Source organism: Pelmatolapia mariae, linkage group LG15 (assembly GCF_036321145.2).
Source record: "Pelmatolapia mariae isolate MD_Pm_ZW linkage group LG15, Pm_UMD_F_2, whole genome shotgun sequence".
Classification (NCBI taxonomy): domain Eukaryota; kingdom Metazoa; phylum Chordata; class Actinopteri; order Cichliformes; family Cichlidae; genus Pelmatolapia; species Pelmatolapia mariae.
Window position 1 is genome coordinate 24,478,556 of NC_086240.1, and position 20,496 is coordinate 24,499,051.

Below are 20,496 nucleotides of genomic sequence, written 5' to 3' on the forward strand. Positions count from 1 at the left end.
ATTTTATAACTAGTTTTAAGAACAGGCTCAGCTGTTGTTAACAAATTATTAAAGCTGAGCAAGACATTTATTTATGTAAAATTTATTTACAATTCCATGCCTTATCTATCCAAGCTTTTTGGGAGTATAAATAAACAGATGAGTGTTTTTGTCTTTAATGTATGCTGGGTAATACTAAGGTGACAGATAATACAGATAGCTGTGTCCTCTACAACCTTTGAAGCACTTTTGCTCTGTGTGATGAAATATTCAAAACAAATAAGCAGGACAGAGAGAGGGAGAGATCAAATTTCCTGTTGTCAAGTTATCTTTAGAGCGGGACATCCCCAGGAATGCCTTTTTCTCTGAGCGTGGGTCCCAGTGTGTGTGCAAAAAAGACAGCTGAGACACCAATGATTAATCCTCAGCATAAGACTTCCTTTTTTCATTTGTATGAAAAGTAATGACAGCATTCCCTGAAGGCTTCCACTAGTTCACTGCAGACAGCAGTACTTAACTGTGGCTTGTATCTGCTGCAAGACTATGATAAGCACGCGCGCGCGCACACACACACACACACACACACACACACACACACACACACACACCTAATGTATATATTATATATAATGTTCTCTCCCCCCCCCCCCCTTTTGCACAAGTCAGGTTACATTTCCCTGTGTGTTATACCTGTATAACTATGCATGTGATGAATAAAGAACCTTGAACCTTCTTGAAGATTACCGCTGCTGTCTGTAATTCTTTGCCTCAGAGCACATCTGTCTGCAGTAATCCTTGTTGGCAGGCGTCCATATGTATTAACGTCCAAGCCAAAACATTTCTACTTGAATTACACACATAGGGATGTCTGTAATTCAGCAGCACTGTTTTACTCTGGACTAGAGCTGGGCGATAAAACGATAACGATATGTATTGCGAAATAACTTTTTCTCGATAGAAAAATTAAACTATTGCGATAGACCTCATCGCTCTCTTGCTCTCTTAAAAAAAAGAAAAGAAGAACAGCCAATCCAAATTAAGTAGCGCAGAGCCGAACCAATCACAGCCGCAGCGTCACGTCACGTGACTTGTTACGTACAGCACAAGTGCCAAGCCGCACATTATTATTAGTAGTAGCAGTAGTATTTCGTAGTGATGTGTCGGTCGCGAATGAACATGAACGACGCGAGCCGGCTCCTTATCGCGACCTGTGGGTTTTTTTTTTTTCCTTTCTTTCTCTCACCCTCTCTCTCTCTCGCACTTTTTTTCCGCTTCACTCCGCACACGAGCCTTGCGCTGGGAAGAGGGGGGCGGGGCGGTAGTTACACTCGCAGTAGCACAGGAACAGAGCGGGAGGGAGAGAGAGAGAAAGAGAGCCAGGGACAACAACGTCACATTAGAAAGGTATAGTAATCATCCACAACTATTTTCAGTTGCGGATGATAAAGGATTCAGAAAGTTCAGAAAGCTATACAACAAGGAGAGATTGAAAATTTCCTTTTAGTTCTCAGTTTATTTGATAGTGACAAAAGTTAGTCAATTTTGTCTGTTCTTCTGTAAAACAAACTAAGATTTATTTTTAGAATTAATATTTTGTTTCTAAGTGGAATTGACAATTTAGTAGTCTGTTTTGTTTGTTCTATTTTGAAACTTAAATGCTTTAGCGCCTGCCTTTTGTGTAGTTTGCAATATTTGCCTTTATTTATCTGAAAAAGTCTGATGTTCCTTAAGTACATCTACCCTGTTGAACTTATTATGGGAAATAAATAGTAAAATCAAGACAAGCTGCTGATTATTTCACATTTTACTTGTGAGCAACGGCACATTTAAATCTTACAAATATAGTTATTTGGCTTATATCGTGATATATATCGTTATCACCTGAAATGAAAAAAAACATATCGTGATATGAAAAAATCTTATATCGCTCAGCTCTACTCTGGACCCTGATATATATAACAGGTCATATTCGCTAAACTATCCCACAAAAATAATATCATTTTGGGAATCTGTCAGCTGCAGATTTTTTCCTGCTTTCTTGTTGTTATGTCACTCAGGTCATTCTGCTGGGGCAATGCTAAAAGGTTCTAGTTGTACTGTGATCTGTTAAGGCCACCCAAAATAAATAAATCCTATTGTCATTGAAGAGAAACATTTACCCTTAAAAGAATTCCTCCCTGAAAAAAACTGAAAAACTTGATGACCACCACTTTGCCAGATGTAGAAAAGTAAAGCAAAAAAGCCATTACACTATGGCTTTTTAATATTTTACATTGGGTTGAGCAGGTCACTGCAGGGGCCATTGTTTTGCATTTCATTGCCCTGTTTTCTCTCTCTGACTTCCCATTTACTCTACTGTCCTGTCAAAAACTGTCCCCTGTCCCTTTCTTTTCACCACTGCTACAAAATCTCCAGGCATCAGAAGATATAACCACAGCAGACTTCCTGCTTGAGGCTCTGAGCTGCATGAAGTAGACATGTGATTTTGAGTTTGGTTTTAGACCGGGCGACATCTCATTGGCTATACCCAGGAGCTCTTGCATCTCGCCAAAACAACTGGCTCTCCTCCAGTGGTGATGTAAACAGACCAGATGAGCGGTATCATTGAGAGTGGAAGGGGATTAACCTACGTAAGAGGAAGACTGCAGGGCTGTAAAGTTTTTAGGTTGGGTGGTGGCAACAGATGAAAAGTCCAAGATAAGCTCATCCTTGGTCCATAAGTCTTGCTTCAGCTTCATCACGTTTCTTTTGGAAACCTAAGTAAGCAGGCCATGATGATGATGCTAAACATATGTTCACAGTGACAAAGGTTAAAAACAACCTGTTATCTGTCTGTGGAGCAACACCTTAACTCAGCTTTCTGTATTATATTTTTCTACAACTGTTTCTTAGATTTATAGTGCACATATTATTTATTAATGCACTTTGCTCTACTATCTACTCTCTTAATCGTACTTTTTACTCTTCTTTAACTTAACCGGACTTTTCTTTTCTTTTTTAAAAATCTGTTGCATACATAAGTTTTTTTTCTGACAGTATAAGACCCTCACTATGTACCTGGAGGACTTTTACTTAATGCTGTTTATTGTAGATTTTTATTCTTTATCCTGCTGCTGTAACACAACAATTTCCCTTGTGGGATCAGTAAAGTAAAGATTAACCCATCTTTCTAAACAGATTAAAATCTATAGTGCAGTATTTATTAAAGTCAGTCAAGTGTATAAGAGTAAAGACCAAAATGCCAGTCCATAAAGCACAAATTAAAGCTAGGAGAAAGGCAGTCAAAGTCTCGTGATTTAAAATAGTGAGCAGGAACTAGAAGAATCACAACCAAATAAAAATCAACATGTCTGCACTTTTGAAACAATGGCTGGTTGTCTCTTAGGAACCAAATTTCACCTGATTTTAGCCTCTAATCAGAAGAAAATTGGTTAGTGTGATTTAGTGAATGGTTGCAAATAAGCTGTATTCAATCTGTTGTAATAGCCTGAAAAGATTAATTGCCATCGTTCAGCCAAGTGTACATGTAAAGACTGGGACTTTTTAGAGGCCACGACTACTCGACCAGATTTAGCCCAGAAAACCAGGTCCATGGATATTGGGTGCTTCGGGGAAAGAGAGTGCAAAGGAAATGAAAAACAAATGTATCCTTCCCCTCGACTGACAGCATCTGTACAGTTAGATTTAGCTCATGTGCCACTGACCAGTAACCAAGCCTCAGATGTAGCACAACAGAACACACAGCAGGACATGAAAACAGACTCATGCTTCAACCTGTCATGCTGTGCTTTTAGGGCTTACCGAAATGTTTCAGATAAAATGAGTGAAAATTTAAAACCCTCAGGAAAAATTGCAAAGTGAGCACTGGCTGTAATTATGGTGTAGTTTACAAGGCTTGTAACTTTTGGAGACACTATATCCTGAATCAAATCATTTCTTTCAAGCTTTGTTTGTAAAACAGATCTTTGCTTTGTAGAGTTCTCTCTTGTTTTGTTTCCCCATCAAAAACCCTTCAGGCAGTCCAGTTGGTATTCAGAGATTATCCACCACCCAGATTGTATTAGAGGGATTATTTGGGTGCTGTGGTATTCTGTTAATGAGGACACAGAGATTGGTGACAAGGATTCTGGTCATAGACTGTAATACTGACCTATATTTTAAAAAGCATGTCAAGCTACCACATGTTGCATTATGAAACTTAAATTCATAAAATTTCTTTACAAAGTTATATCGTGGCTAATGATGTTCTTCTCACCATTTGTCTTACTGCCATAAGACAAATGGTTTATAAAATGTAAATTTATATAAATTATAAATTTACATTTTATAAACAGCAGCTGTTAGAAATGTCACATTAACAGAGACTACCAAATTCAGATTAAACTATATGACGATAATATGCTAATTAATAAGTTAATTAAACATTTTTGGTTTTCACTGTCGGTCCTATTAGGGAAGCAAAACTGTTTTCATTCTCATGTCTTCTCCTTGTTCTCTTTCCCCACCTCAAAGCACAGTTAACCCACCTTGGTTAGTTGTGACTGTATCTGTGGTAACCACCCGTTTTACACTTTATAGATACACACACACATACACATACTAGAAGGAGTATCAGGTTACATATCAACAAAGCTACAATGGAAACCAACTGACAATGGAGATACCTGCATAAAGCACCAACACAAGACATTACAACAGACAGAGATAGGAATCGAAATCCATGGAAACAAATAACAAAAATGGTAGATGAAGTATAACTTACACAGCTGATGTTTTTTTTTTATTATATTTGTAAATCAGATTAAAGTGGTGATTCTTAACATTACTTAACTTCATATTAATACATTGGTTAACTTAGCTAGCAGAGGAACTCTGTTGGCTGTTATGAGATTGAATTGAGTTAAGCCAATTTTGCAACATAACGGTACTGACCCCTGGTTAAAGATGACCCCCTGTGAATTTTTGCCTAAGCTCTCAATAACGCTAGAATAACCAGTGACTTTGGTGGTCTGATCTTGACCTGCGGCGGGACAGATTCCAACTCCACCTTTGAAGTGGAATCATGTTCATGGGCCACGACACCGAGCTGACTAAGAACACAGACTACGAGTTGTAGTCCAACACAGCGGACTTTTAAACAGTTTTATTTAACAGGTTATTTGTGAGACTTGATTCATAATGTGTGCAAGTCTAGATTAGACACACTGAAGAAAAAAAACATCAATTTGAAGGTTTTAAAAAGTAGACTTATTATTTACATAAAAATGTGTTTACATTTTCTTCGTATTAATTATTGCTTCACTGAAGACTGCAAGTTGTAGTGTGTCTTACAATATGCAACACTAAATTTGTCCAAAAGTAGCTACTTCTACATATACAAGGCACAGTTTAGTGTGTTTGTGTGCACACACAACCTGATGCTGTCCTTGTATCTGGAATACAGTAAATGAGTTAGGCATTGCTAGCCAACCAGGTCACTAATGACCACATGGCCAATTAGCAGAGCCAAACAACAACAGGATTCCCTTCACCTCTGCCTGCAAAAACAGCAAGCATTCATCCAAATCACTGACGGGAAACTATGAGGAAAATCTGGGCTGAGGGGCCTCAGAAGCAACAGACAAAGATAAATATGTGTTTGTATATACTTATATATACAAACACATACATACACACATATATATATATATATATATATATATATATATATATATACACATATATATATATACACATATATATATATACACACATATATATACACACACATATATATACACACACATATATACACACACACACATATATATATATATATATATATATATATATATATATATATATATATATATATATATATATATATATATATAATCTCCTTGAGAGCAGCACTTTCTTGGCGAGCTGCTTGGGTCTTAATGCCACTATAAGCATACCCTATTATTGTTATCGAAACAGTCTTCTAACAAACAGACAGGTTATGATAATAAGCCTGTGTGTGTGTGTGTGCGTGCGCGCGTTTCAGAAGTGACACCGAGTCACACACAATGTGACAAATCCAAAATGCAGAACTAATTTCAACTGACAGGTATGGTGGCTCAATTTAGCACTACTGTTGTCATGGTAATGCCATGCATTTGTCTGTGTGTACACCTGAGAGTGTGTATCCGAGAAACAACAGACTGTGAAAACAGGCTGACATCAACACCTAAGGCGACCATTATGCCAACGACTTGGAGATACACTATCTGACGCCCCGACTAACATTATAAAAACATAAATTCCTCATTAAAGTTGGAACAGTCACAGCAATAGGAAGGATAACACAGCTAGCTAACAGTATTTTTTTATAATGCAGTGACTCAGATGCATATATTTATTAAAAAAAATTTCTTTGCAATGTAAACAAATGATCCATACAGGTGTAGATACATCTAACTGCAACAATTAGTCAATTAAATGTAGTCAACTTTAATCACTGAATCTGTGAATAACAGTTTATACTCAATGATGCCTGGTTATAGATAGGATATGTGAGAATTAAAATGTGTTTTAGCTAATCAGACATGAGAATTTCATGTCATACAAGACAGAAAGTGAAAAACAATTAAATAGCTTCACTTTGATTCATTAAGGAAATACCAAGCATACCAATCAATAATAAATTTGACGAGTAAGTGCATTGCAAGATAGGATATAATATAGAATATATACTATATATATATAATGCTTTTAAAATCCATCTGTTAGTTCAAAAAGCTCTCGATGATTTAATATATCTTGTGGCCGCCAAGTATGTTATGTAAGGACAGAGTTATGTCCCAACACGGCTATTCCACATACCCATCTCTAATCCAGGCAATCATATAGTCCCTACAAACTAGACAGCCTAGTACATTCAGCACATTCAGAAGATCTTTGAATTTCTTTGAGATGAGAAGATTCAAGGAACCTCAGAGAGCTCAGTGAAACCCTTCACAAAAAGTCCATTAACAGTGAAGAAACCTTGGTGCACATCTAACTGTCATATTTTTACTACTACACACGGTGATGCCATTTGAAAAGCCCTCTGGCTCAACTGAGAAATATTACGCTATGGTGTTATGAGAAAGAAGGAAAATTAGCAGGAAAATTAGACAAAATAGTTCAACTGTCTTGTGCTATGCCAACCAGGTTTTCTTTTGCAACCAGGTTTATGCTGGAGTCTATCCTATTTGCCAGAGAGATGGAAAACCCCACAGCAATTTAAAGAACAGCAATTAACCTAACAAACTCGATCATATGGAAAAAACGTATGCAACCTCTGCACAGTTTTTACCAGTGCACCACTGACACCTTTAAGTTTTTCTCAGGTGTATAACAATTCAGGCAAAAGAAAAACTGGGGTGCAGTGCACACCAAAATGCTGCAATAAACTCCATCTAAGTGTAATGAAGTAATAAAAAACTAGAGTCCATAAAGCACTAGGATCACACCTGTCTCAGAGCAAGTTACTTCTCAAATCATTATCAAACTTGGCCTTCATTTTGATGTAAGATGCATACCTGAACCCTTTCGTGTTGAAAGGCAGACATACAAACACCTGCTTTTGTAGGACATGCACACACACAAGGTAAAAACAATTCCAACCTTACTACTGTGGTGAGTAAAAATGGCATGCACTTCTGTAACACATAAGCGATAGTAACAAATCAAAACAAACCAACAGATGTCTAAGCATAACATCTAGTTTAATTAATAAAGACATGTGTTGCAGTAGAGAATTTAAAAGCACTGAGAGATGGCCCAGTCCCTCGGCCAGCTGGCTTACCTTGGGAAGGTATGCAGCATTTCGTATCCTGTCCACCATCTCCTGTCCGTCAGGGTGCACGGCTGCCACATGGGACCACATCCTCTCCCAGGTGACACTCTCGATAGGAAAACCAGATCGATTAACGTAGAAAAGAACCCCTCCATCCTTCTCCTCTTCCTCCTCGGGGGATCTCGAACTGTTCTTTGGGGGAGACAAAGAGGAGGACTCCTGGGTGCTGCAGCGGAGGAGACAGTGCGAGCTGGTGCTCTTGGACCGGCCATGCCTGCTCAGCTTGGCTGTAGAGGTGCCAGTCCGGCTTGGGGAGTTGGGTCCAGTCATTGGCCCCAGGAATAAGTAGAGGCGGAGGGGGAAAAGTTAGGGCAGGCAATCTTCCTCCAGCTACAAGAGCTTCTTTTTGTTAGTGAGCAGTGCAAAGCACATGTTGATCTTCAAGGTCTAACCTGGTAATGGGGGAAAAAAAGAAAAAGAAAACGCATTAACTCAACTATGCTTTTTAAAACGACAGTACATGTACATGACTGCATAGGAAGGATCACTACAAAAAGTGTTTGTATAACACAGTGGGGATTTTTTCAGGTACTTTCCACTGAATTGTTACAAAAAAAATCAAAGTTATCAGTATTTCAGAAAAGGGGTGATTGTGATAAAGAAGCCAAAAATGCAGCAACAGTCGACAATAAATGTACCAAAAACAATATATGCATAAATAATAACTTCTGATTCCAGAGTAGCTCAACAGCTGATAAAAAAACAACCCTCCGAGCATTAAAAATCCACATTAGCAGTCATATAAACTCATGAGTATGAAATACACAGTATTTATTTTGCAACGACACAATATAGCAATCTGCGGAATGATTTGATTAAATCTCACTAATGTGTAACTTAACCGAGCAAAGGCAACTTAATGTCGACTTAAGTTTTTTCTTTTGATTGAATCAGCTGAAATATCCCAACCGTTATCATCCTGACCGTATCGTGTTTTCCAGCAAGGCTTCTATTTCACATAAACAATCGGTCTTCCGGTTGAAAACGCACTTGATCTGAAAATCAGTCACCAAGGCGAGGTGTGTTCCATTCATAACAAAGCGGCGTTGTCCACCACAGGCTTTAAAGTCTTGTTTTGGTTCAAGGCTTTGTAACTTCACCTCTTCTGCTATATGTCAAGCTAGCACAAGCTAACATTTGCTAAGAAGGAATTAGAGCGCGATTCCTTTCAAAATAAAATCAGTACGTTGGTCAATCGTTTATAACTGATTACTGCGAATCACCAGAGCACACTCACAATCTCATCAGTTGCTTGCCTGTAAGGCTTCTAAAACGTGTTAAAAGTAATTACGCACAGAACCGTAACGAAACAAATCACTTGTCTGTGGATATGTTTTTATTTTGATAGCGCCGTCCAGGAAGTTCCCCTCTACTGTTTTTGCTAGCTTTGCCGCTGTATCTCGGAACACTGCGGGGGCCGTTGCCTCCCACCACCACAATACGGGGAAATTACCTCGTCTCTGCATTTCTCCCTGTCAGCAGCCTGCAAGGAGCCTCGATATCAGCTACCTCCTCAGAAAATCCAAATTCATGGTGATAAAAACGCTTCTTTACCCTCTCATATGATTAAATCATTGGGGATAAAACGGTCCTACTAGCGGCCACTGCTCTCCCGTATCTGTCCGTTGCTCGTATCCCCTACGGTTGCCAGTGCTCAACAGCTTCTCATTGGTCGAACTAACAAAGAGGGGCGGGTCAGAGAGTATTCGCTACCTTTTTTGGATCGAGTGGTGCTCTCTGATTGGTTAATTTTGATGGACGAAGAGGTCAACAAGTGATATATCTGCAACAAATTGGATTTTCTTCCACTTGTTATATCTGTTGATTTGGAATATATTGTTTTAGGGGCTGGACGCTTTTTAGTAAGAATGAGTTTAAATACATTGGAAGAGACCTAAGCAAATAGACTACAGTCAAATTATTCTAATGACATACATTTATATCCACATACATCCCATAATATAGAGTTATCAGTTTTATTGTGATTTCCAACTATCAATAATGAATGCATTTTTTTAAATAACAAAGAAATTATTATTATTATTTTTTACTGATGTTACAATTATATATGAAACATACTAGAAACAAAGTAGACACGTGAAAACCTCCCACTTAACATTAGATGTGTGGCACAATAATATACAGGACGTGTTTTGTTTGTTTTTTTAAATAAAAAGTGTCATATTATGTGTCATATTTTTGTGGCACTCGACATATCAATATGAATAATGGGCTGCTACATTTGCAGTAATAACGTAACTTGACTTAGAACTCCACCTTATGGACAAATTGTTTGTTACAGCACACCTTAGTGTGCTGTAACAAACAATTTGGCACACCCTAGTCGTTTTCTCTTTTATAAGAATGGCTTCTTGACAGCCACCTTCCACTGACAGCACATCTAATGCCGCTTCAACAAACACCAGATGAATGAACTGAAGGTCTAGATCCATCTCTCTGCACTATTGCTAAGGAGCACTTTTGACAAGACAAGAAAGTGTGGCTTTTTGGAAGCAAAATATACAGAAATCAGAGGTGGCTCAAGACTTCTGCACAGTACTATATGGATGTCACCTCCCATATAGTACTGACTACCTAAACATGATGGACTGTAGAATAGTGTAAAATTATTCCACACCTATTTGGCTTGATTTACTCATAAAAAGACTCCATTTTGACATATAAGGAAAATCATCAGAGGGCCAGTAGCATTACAGTTACATTAAAGATTAAATGGGAAACAGGTCTGTATGAAAGTTCTTTGTGTTTTATATTCCTGCTGGTCAAACATAGACACTTAGAAGACTTGCTGAGAAGACTGGTGGAGTGAGGAGGGAAATGATGAGTGTGGGGTGTATTCATTTTAATATTTCAACTTTATTATGGAGAAAATGAAGAAGATATTAAGTCTTCATGAACAAGAGAGAGATTAACATGTGCTTGTGCAACATTTTTAAGTTACAGTGAACATGTTGAGCAAAACAATGAACCAACTTGTGAAAAAACTCATTGGAGACTCCATTTCCAGGAGAAAATGCTCACTTAGGCTACGTTCACACTGCAGGTCTTAATGCTCAATTCCAATTTTTTGATCAAATCTGATTTTTTTTCTGCTTGTTCACACTACAAATAAAATGTGACAGCAAACTCGCTCTAGTGTGAACCCTCCAAGTGGCCCGCGTGTGCAAAAGAAGACGTCACACACAACGCGCTCTGTTTAAACCCAGACCAAACAGTATTGTTTGACTGATGGCCCTTAATATAAAGACTTGTTTCAGACTTTATGTTTCCCAATTTTGCTTTAAGTTATAAAGTTATTTTGTTATTTACATATGGCCTAATAATTATCCTTATTGCTGTTTTAGAGGAGCGGTGCTTCAAAGGATAGTTGCAGATTTCTGTCAGAATCTGCAGATTATACAGTACAAATAAAATGTTCACGTTTCTCCAACATTGTCTTCCCAACAGTTTCACTGACATCTACACTGGATGGCCAGGAAGCGTTCACGATGTCTTCTTGGGCGCTTCTCCGGCGCTGATAATTGGCATCTGTCTTGTGTCAGTGACGTAAAAGACGGATTTAATGCAACATGACCATTCAAACAGCAGTCGCTTTCTAAAACATCAGACATGTATCGGATTCAGTACCACATACGAAAGTGACCCAGATCGGATTTGAAAATATCGGATTTGTGCTGTTCAAATTGTCATACCATGATCGGATATGGGTCGCATAGGGTCAAAAAAGTCGGATTTGATGCACTTTAGCCTGCAATGTGAACGTAGCCATAGATTCATGTGATGGAGCTGTACAAAAAACGTAAACTTAAAGGATCGATATCAAACCTATGGCCCAGAGGTCAGCTCTGGCTTTGCAAACTGTTAAATTTCCAAAGAAGCCTTTACCTAATCCATTTTTTTTTTTTGGTACATTTCATGTCATGAAATAATAACGTGATTCAGAGAAGACTGGTACAGCGTTCAAATGCATTTTCCTTACATACGGGAAATAGCTCGCAGTTTATGAGGCAAAGGGCTGAGAGTAAAACCCACAGCTGGAGTCAGATCTAATTCATTCTCTGAAACTCCAGGTGCAGGGGTGAAACGAAAATGCTGAAGGAGGGTGGTGAAGAAGAGGAAGAGCTCCATCTTGGCCAGACTCTCTCCAAGGCAAATCCTGCGACCTGTAATAGACCATCAAAGAATAACTTCAGCTGTCCTGTCAGCAGATGTAACCTAAACAGTGATGGCTGAGCTCACAAACCTGCAGAAAATGGAATAAAGGCATCTCGCTTCACAAACTTTTTCTCTTTGTCCAGGAAGTGAGCAGGATAAAAGCTATGTGGTCTCTCCCACTCGTTGGGATCATGCAGGACAGATGTCAAGAGAGGAAAAACTGTGGTTCCCTGCACAAATTACAATATCCAGACTGCTAAAACCTGTTTCCACCTTGTATTTACATGTATTTTATCTGCATTTATGTTTTCCTACCTGCACTACCAAACCATCATCCTTACACAAAATGATCATACACAATCCAGGATGCAGTTATATTTTCTCCCACATGGCGACTTTGTGCAGGTCAGGCTTTTTAAACACAGGTGTGTTATGTAGTCTTACCTTCTCGATAAAGTGACCCTGAAAAGTGATGTCTTGGGTGGTTTTGTGAGGAAGTGCAGTGGGGATGATGCTGCTCAGTCTCTGTATCTCATGGATGACGGCATCAGTAAAGGCCAGGCTTTTCCTGTCAGCAACCTGCACCTGTCGGTCTCCTATGACCCTCCTCAGCTCCTGCTGGACCTCATCTTGAGTATAAAAGTAGCAATAATTGAATTCTCCGGGAGAGTAGAAAAGTGCTATATAAGAATCAGTTGATTTACCATATATGTGTGTGTGCGTGTATATACATCTATGTAAAATATATAGAGGTCAACAGTTTGAATATTGTGAAAAAAAATAGCATATATCTACAATATGGTGTGTATAGTGTTGAAATTCTGGTAGGTGAGAGTGAGGTGCCTATAAAGTGTCACTGTTCAGGAGTCTGGTGGCTTGATAAAAAACGCTGTCCCTGAATCTGCTGGTTCGGGACCAGATACTGCAGTACCTCCTGCCAGACGGAAGTAGTTTGAAAGGTTCATGACTGGGGTGACTGTCTTTGATGATCCTCCCCGCTTTCCTCAGGTACCACTTCTTGTAGATGTCCTGGAGGGAGGGAATCTCACCTCCAATTATCCTTTCAGCACACCGCACCACTCTCTGGAGAGTGTGGTTGTAAGCGGTACTGTTGCCATACGAGCAAGTGTGTGAGCCAGTGAGAAACTCGAGGCACAAAACATTAGACCACAAAACACGGAATCTTGACTTTGTTCACAGATCGTAACTGAGTTTACGTTCAGCATAGAAATTGTGCTGTGGGTGATGTATGTGGGAAGACAGTTAAATACTGTGGCAACACAACAAACTTTGTTAAAATAAAGTGGGGAGCCGGCTCTCACTCGATGGGAGTTGGCTCTTCTGATTCACTACAAAGCAATAATTTGTAAAAAAGAAAAAAAATTCCTTTTCAATAATACAAAGGAATAATTTGTATTTCACAGGACTAAAATAGAGTCCTTTAAAATCTTAATTTTTGAAACGGCTGTAAATGAGGTGACATTATTTATTTGATTTTGTGACAGTCATTTGATTTCTTTAGCGCATTGAAGTTGTGGATTATTTAGGCTCCTCACCCTGAATCTTTGGATACTTGGCCATAAGCAGAAGTCCCCATCTCAGTGTAGTTGATGTTGTCTCAGTGCCAGCAGAAAACAGATTCATTACTGTCATCAAAAGGTTATCATCATGGAAGTGACTGTTGGTAATCCCAGATTCCTGCAGACATGCAACAATAAAATGCCAGTAAATCTAATTCCTTTAAAACTGACACAGGGTGTACTTTGTTCTTATATTGACTCTACTGGGACACAGCATATTTGTTTTCTTTTCACCATAGTTAAGCAGCAATGTGCACAGCTTCACCCTGAGCTTCAGTTAATAATTTCAGACTACCAACTTGAAAGATGAGAGAAATACCAACCTCCAGATTTTGCTTGCGGACCAGAAAGGCATCCACAAAGCCTCTGCACATCTGTGGGTTCAGAGTCTCTTTTAAACGACTGAAGATGGCAAGATTTTGTTTGCTACTGGTAGCAGACATTTCAAGCAGTTCCTTCCTGGCACCAGTCCAACTGAAGAGCGCTGGACACATGTTGTACATCTGTCAAAAATCATATAACCATCAGTAACTAAAAAGTCATTTGCAACAACTGATGCTTTATGTACTTACGAAAGTAACTGTATAAATTACCTGTACTGAAGGAGAACCCAAAAGTTTAGCACCTCTGCTCATTCGATCTACCAGAGATGTAAACTCTGGATCATCATATTCAAATCTGCTTCCATAGACAATGGAGCAGATAATATTAGAGACTGCATAGGATAATCTTTGGTTTGTGTCAAAAGCTTCTCCTGTGACGAGACAAATGAAAGGAGTGAAAAACAAATAACAGTCAAATTAATCTAATGTTAATAAATGTCATTTACATTTTTTTTTAAATTAAACAAATCTTACCTTTAAATTTCCTAAAAACTTCAAGCAGTTGTTGACATTCTTCGATAATTTTGTCCTCACATGCTCTTTTGCCCATCCCAAAGTCTCTCAGGTTAGTCAGTGCAAAGCGCCTCATTTCCTTCCATGAATCACCGTTGGACCACACAACCCCTGTAATGAAGTATGTATAGAGTTTAAATAATAATAATTTAAGAGCTCTAAAAGGTAATGTGACACACGATGTGGTTATAGCCTTTTTTTTTTAAATTACCATATCCATGGTTCATTTCACGCACAATTAGAATTGGATCTCTGTCTCCAAACACTTCATCATAGTCAACAAGTGCCTCCTTCACTGTCTTGTATCCTGCCAGCACCACCACTTTTTGGGGTCCAAGATAGACAGTGAAGACTGATCCATATTTCTTGGACAGCTAAGAAGGGCAGAATATGTTGATATTTTGACACACATTAGAGAGACCCTGGAAGTTGTAAGAGCTGCATGGAAAGCTGACTTTACAAGTCAGCCTAAAAGAAAAGCAGCCCAATAGCTTTACCTCACCTCCAGTAATGTTTTGTAGGGTCTTTTAAGGTTCATCTGAAGCAAGTTCCCAAACAAGGGAAGTGGTCTGGGTCCTGGGGGATCCTGGGTACTGAAGCTAGCAGAGGAGATTAAATAGATGAGCAGGAGGACCGTCAGAGCCCCCAACAAGAAGGTAGAACTGAAGGCCTGAAGAAAAACATTCAATATCCCCATGGTTTTCAAGTAAAATACACACTCTGTTACTTGCACTGAAGACTCAGTGATTGTGAAAGACACTGCAGAGGGATAAACAGTGCAAACAGTGTTCTGTGGTTATGAATGAGTAAATGATTAATGTTGCAGTTAGTACTCTGGTCTGTGTCAATATTATATTTTCAGGATGAAAAAAAAAAAAAAAATATATATATATATATGTGTGTGTGTGTGTACCTGATATCACAGTTATTTGTGTAAACACTTTAAAGTGCAGCATTTGAAAAATATATTTTAACATTATTAAAATATATATTAACATTAGTTTTTCATATCACTAAGTGAAAAAGTGAAGCGGACAGATAGAAAATGGCCCAAAAGGGTCTGGTAACCATTTTATGTCATCAATTAGCCCCCCAAAATGAAAAAAAAATAAATAAATCACTGAGACAAATAAACCTTAATGTATTTCAATCTCTTTCAGACATTCTCTTTCTTTCCAAAGAGGTCACACAGCTGACCAACAATAGTAACAATGTTTTGTCAACCCATCTGTAAACTTCTACAACCACGAGGGGGCGTGACATGGGGGTACTTACTAAGAAAACTGAGGGTGTCCTCTTTCTAGAGAGGGCAGTAATGAGTATGACATGCACTGATGCAGCATTTAATCTTTATTGTGGAGAAAAATGCTTAACATGTCACATCTTTATGAGCAAGCGAGAGAGCGATACATGTGCTGGTGTAGCATTTAAGTAATCAAAACATTCTGCCTTTATTGTCAATCAAAACTTTACAGACAGCTATTCAGAGACTACTTTAAAGCCAACAGGCAAATGTGACATCTTCACCTACATGAGACTTGAAACTAAAGGAACAAATGAACTAAACATTTTGTAAATCATGTCAGTGACTCTGAAATAAAGGACACAAGGAAATATTCTGCTTAAAATTGACCGAAAGCTTATAAAGACCATCTCTTCCTCACATTTGGGAAACAGCACATAATTTGTGAATCGAAGGGCTGAGAGTAATGCCCACAACTGGAGTCAGATCCAATTCATCCTCTGAAACTCCAGGTGCAGGAGTGAAACAAAAATGCTGCAGGAGGGTGGTGAAGAAGAGGAAGAGCTCCATCCTGGCCAGACTCTCTCCGAGGCAAATCCTGCGACCTGCAAGAGACGAACAATAATCAACTGTCCTGTGAAGAGATGTACCTCAGTGGTAATGGCTGAGCTCACAAACCTGCAGAAAATGGAATGAAGGCATCTCGCTTGACAAACTTTTTCTCTTTGTCCAAGAAATGAGCAGGATAAAAGCTGTGAGGCCTCTCCCACTCACTTGGATCATGCAGGACAGATGTCAAGAGAGGAAACACTGTGGTTCCCTGCAGATAACAACTGATTTCAGAGATGCACAAGGTACAAAACATACTAAGTAGAGAACACATAAAAACAGCACATACTTTTGATTTGGATTCAGTGCCAAACTTTCCTGTATTCCTGTGATTGCCCGTCCAACATGCCATCAAGCTTCTGTTTTGTGCACTCAGTAAACTGATAACAACTGTTCCCACTCATTTTTAGTCTTTTTGTCTGCACTTGGGTTTTTCGTACCTTTACAACTTTGGCACCTCAACTCAGAGTTGACACAGGACGATCCAGGATGTAGTTACATTATCTCAAAACATGTTGGCCTGATGCCTGGTAGTATTTGAATAGATATTATTCAGTCTAACCTTCTTGATAAAGTGATCCTGAAAAGTGACGTCTCTGGTGGTTTTGTGAGGAAGTGCAGTGGGGGAGATGCTGCTCAGTCTCTGTGTCTCATGGATGACGGCGTCAGTGAAGGGCAGGTTTTTCCTGTCAGCAACCTGCACCTGTCGGTCTCCTATGACCCTCCTCAGCTCCTCCTGGACCTCATCTGGAGTATGAAAGAAAACAGTGGACACATTACATTTGTGTAAGACTGAAAATAACACTCCACTATACAGAATAAATACATGGTTACTGTGATTTTGTTCTTGTGACATGTGTCCTTTGAATACACTTTTACTGGAAATCAGAGTTGTGGATTATTTGAGCTCCTCACCCTGTATCTTTGGATACTTGGCCATTAGCAGAAGTCCCCATCTCAGTGTTGTTGATGATGTGTCTGTGCCGGCAGCAAACAGATTCATGACTGTTATCAAAAGATTATCATCATGGAAGTGACTGTTGGTAATCCCAGATTCCTGCACATAGACATTTAACAGCAAAGTCACTTAAATCATTCTGATCCCAAAGTTGGATGGGGGTTGGACAGTAGAAAAAGAAGTGTCAAGGCACCAAACAGTAATGAGGATGTAACATACACCAGAATAAACCTATAGGTATGCTGGTGTAGTCAGGTATTGGGACTCAGAACAAATGTTTTGTTTTCATCATAGCTGGGCAGGAACATGCACAATTTCACATTGAGCTTTAATCAGTATTTCTAGAATATTAACTTGAAAGATGTTAGCGATTCCAACCTCGAGATTTTGCTTCCGGACCAGAAAGGCGTCCACAAAGCCTCTGCACATCTGTGGATTGAGAGTCTCTTTTAAACGACTGAAGATGGCTCTGTTTTGTTTCATAGTGGCATCAGTCAGTTTGCAGAATTCCTTCCTATCAGCAGTCCACTTGAAGAGTGATGGAAACATGTCGTATAGCTGTCAAACTTGATACGTTAGTATGTAGTCCCTTTATCCAGAGACAGATTTTAAAGCACATAAAATGCTAGTACAGTGGTGTGAAAAAGTATTTGGGATTTGTTTTTTTTTTTTTTTTTGCATATTTGATTTTTGATTCATCAGGTCTGGCAGTACTGAGGCCTGTGTGTGGCTTAGAAAACTCAACTCAGCTTCCCTAAAAAAAGAAGTTATTAACTCTATAATTTAGAATTTTTTGTCATCAGTTGGTGCACAAGCATCACAAAGTTTAAGCTAATACCTTTATTGAAGGAGAGCCCAGAATTTTAGCATTTCTATTCACTCGATCTATCATCGACGTAAATTCTGGATCATTATATTCAAATCTGCTGCCATAGACAATGGAGCAGATAATGTTAGAGACTGCACAGTTAATTGGATGGGTTGTATCAAAAGCTTCTCCTGTGGAAAGGGAAATTGAAAAAAAAAATTAAATATATGTAGCATTCCAGTTAATGTACTGTTAATCTCAGTTTCAACAAACTTTACCTTTAAAATTCTCAAAAATGTCAATCAAGTGTTGACATTCCTCAATTATCTTGTCCTCACATGCTTTCTTGCCCATCCCAAAGTCTCTCAGATTAGTCATTGCAAAGCGCCTCATTTCCTTCCATGAATCACCGTTGGACCACAAGAGCCCTGAGACAAAGTGTTTAAAAAGTAGTTCACTTCCACACAGTGTAAGGATGATGGATGCAAAAGTATGAGAAAAATCTGGTGAATTTTTTCTTTTTCTTTACCATGTCCTTGGCTATAATCATCCAAAACCTTCAATGAAATTCTGGCTCCAAACACTTCATCATAGTCAACAAGTGCCTCTTTCACAGTCTTGTATCCTGCCAGAATCACCACTTTTTTTGGACCCAGATAGACAGTGAAGACTGATCCATATTTCCTGGATAACTAAGAGCAATGAAAATATGAACATTTTTCTTTTCTTTTATATAAACACAAAATTGAACCTAAAAATCTACAAAATACAGAAGTAGCACAGTAACTTTCTCACCTCCAATAATGAGTTATCCAGTCTTTTGAGGTCCAGCTGCAGGAGATTCCCAACCAAAGGAAATGCTCTGGGTCCTGGAGGCTCCTTTCCATTTTTTTGGGAACTGAAGATTGAAGAAGATATAAAGAAAATGAACAGGAGCACTGTCACAACCCATACTAAGAAGACAGAGTTTGTCAACTGAATAAAAACAACATCTATTATCCCCATAACCTTCAAACAAAATATCCAAAATGTGTTATTTGAACTGAAAAAGGCAAGTCCTGAAAACTGTCGGCTAAAGTAAATTTTTGGCATTGTCAAAAGGCAAGGAGCATATATATATAAACCACAGCTAGCACACTAGTCTGTGACTTTTGCAGTGGTGAATTAATTGCTTAATGACTGGCAGGTGGGTTGAAGAGAGGGAGAGCGAGAGAGAGAGAGAGAGAGAGAGTGAGAGAGAGAGAGAGAGAGAGAGATGCTCAAAGGCACAACTCCCGATGCTGCAGCAGGTGTGGTGCTCCAGGTCCTAGTCTGCACTATAAAGAATATTTATATTTCTTTTGATAACTTAAATAGATTATACAGTATGCATTATCCTTATGAAGTGAATTTGAAAATATTTACTCAGTCATTTTACACTCCATGTGACAAAGTGGGTGAGAACATCATTTGCTCAGAGTTAGGGTTGCTATTCTTAGTTAACATTCTTGTTTTCATTTAGTCATGCTTTATTGTTTTTCTGTAGTTTGTTTATGTTTTGGACTTTTACAGATTAGTTAGTATAACATCTTGGATTAAATCAAGTTTGACAAGTTTGTTAAGTTAACATTTTATTTATTTCAACTGTTAGTTTGTCTGGTTTACTTTGTTTGAAGTCACCTTACCTGATGGTGATGGGAATAACGGCGTTATAAGTACCGGCATTACTAATGGCGTTACTTTTTTCAGTAACGAGTAATCTAACTAATTACTATTTCTATCATTATAACGCCATTACAGTTACTAACAAGAAAATGCGGTGCGGTCGCGTTACTTTTTTTCAACAAACAGATGGTTGAAGCTGTCTTCAGCTTACCGCACTTTATATCAGTTGCATGGAAGTAGCTGTCTATGTAAGTAATCTGGGCGCTACAGTTTTAAGTAGCTCCGCGTGCTCCCGCTGAGGGCAATCATTCTCTGGCAGACGATCACGTTTTGGCACAACACCTGTATCTAGGGGCAAAACAATCAAAACAATCTGTTTGGCTGAGGAAGAATAAAGTAGTCGTGGTAAGCCAATCAAATGACCACTTCAAGATGACAAAGCAACAAGGTGATATATAACAGTTTTTAAATTGTGCTGATAGGCCACGTAAAACCAGAGTCATGATAAACAATATATACTCTGTGTTTTTTTCTGAATACTTTCGTCATGTTTACTGTCTAAGGACAGCGCTAGCAAGCACTCTCTGCTTATGACCAAAAAAAACAACAACAAAAAAAACAAAAAAACAGCCCTTTCGTGTTGGTGGAAAAATGTACAATGTCGACCAATCAAAAAATGATATGGCAACATGACATTTGGTTGTTTAGGAAGAGGGAGAAACTTTAGGAGTGACGGCGAGAG

The 20,496-nt window shown here is 38.6% G+C and overlaps 2 protein-coding genes across 8 annotated transcripts in view; both read right to left on the minus strand.

The window, feature by feature from the left end:
- The window catches only part of vash2 (vasohibin 2), a 41,416-nt gene extending 31,953 nt beyond the window's left edge, over positions 1-9,463 (minus strand). The window contains exons 1-2 of one of the 5 annotated variants that reach the window (XM_063495361.1): positions 9,294-9,463; positions 7,790-8,232 (exon numbers count right to left, since the gene is read on the minus strand). In XM_063495361.1, coding sequence (XP_063351431.1) covers positions 7,790-8,110 — 321 coding nt within the window. In that variant the 5' untranslated portion in view covers positions 8,111-8,232; positions 9,294-9,463. Of the gene's footprint in view, positions 1-7,789; positions 8,233-8,749; positions 8,906-9,293 lie in introns of those variants that run through there. The other 4 variants (XM_063495364.1, XM_063495366.1, XM_063495365.1 and 1 more) reach the window with 4 other exon arrangements.
- Positions 9,464-11,836: 2,373 nt separating this feature from the next.
- On the minus strand, positions 11,837-19,115 carry LOC134643381 (cytochrome P450 2K1-like). Of its 3 annotated transcripts, XM_063495718.1 has the most exons (14): positions 18,906-19,115; positions 18,640-18,802; positions 18,389-18,538; positions 18,141-18,301; positions 17,681-17,860; positions 14,995-15,162; positions 14,704-14,866; positions 14,454-14,603; positions 14,190-14,350; positions 13,920-14,099; positions 13,573-13,714; positions 12,461-12,645; positions 12,105-12,246; positions 11,837-12,024 (listed from the first exon to the last, which is right to left on the minus strand). In XM_063495718.1, exons 1-14 carry the CDS (start codon positions 19,113-19,115, stop codon positions 11,837-11,839), a joined length of 2,343 nt encoding a protein of 780 aa, XP_063351788.1. The 3 variants fall into 3 exon arrangements, with proteins under 3 accessions (XP_063351788.1, XP_063351789.1, XP_063351790.1); XM_063495719.1 differs by lacking the exons at positions 17,681-17,860; positions 18,141-18,301; positions 18,389-18,538; positions 18,640-18,802; positions 18,906-19,115 and adding an exon at positions 15,432-15,469 and having other exon boundaries at positions 14,995-15,154; XM_063495720.1 differs by lacking the exons at positions 11,837-12,024; positions 12,105-12,246; positions 12,461-12,645; ... (4 more) ...; positions 14,704-14,866; positions 14,995-15,162 and adding exons at positions 15,926-16,340; positions 16,414-16,555; positions 16,907-17,091; positions 17,260-17,401.
- Positions 19,116-20,496: the final 1,381 nt, after the last annotated feature.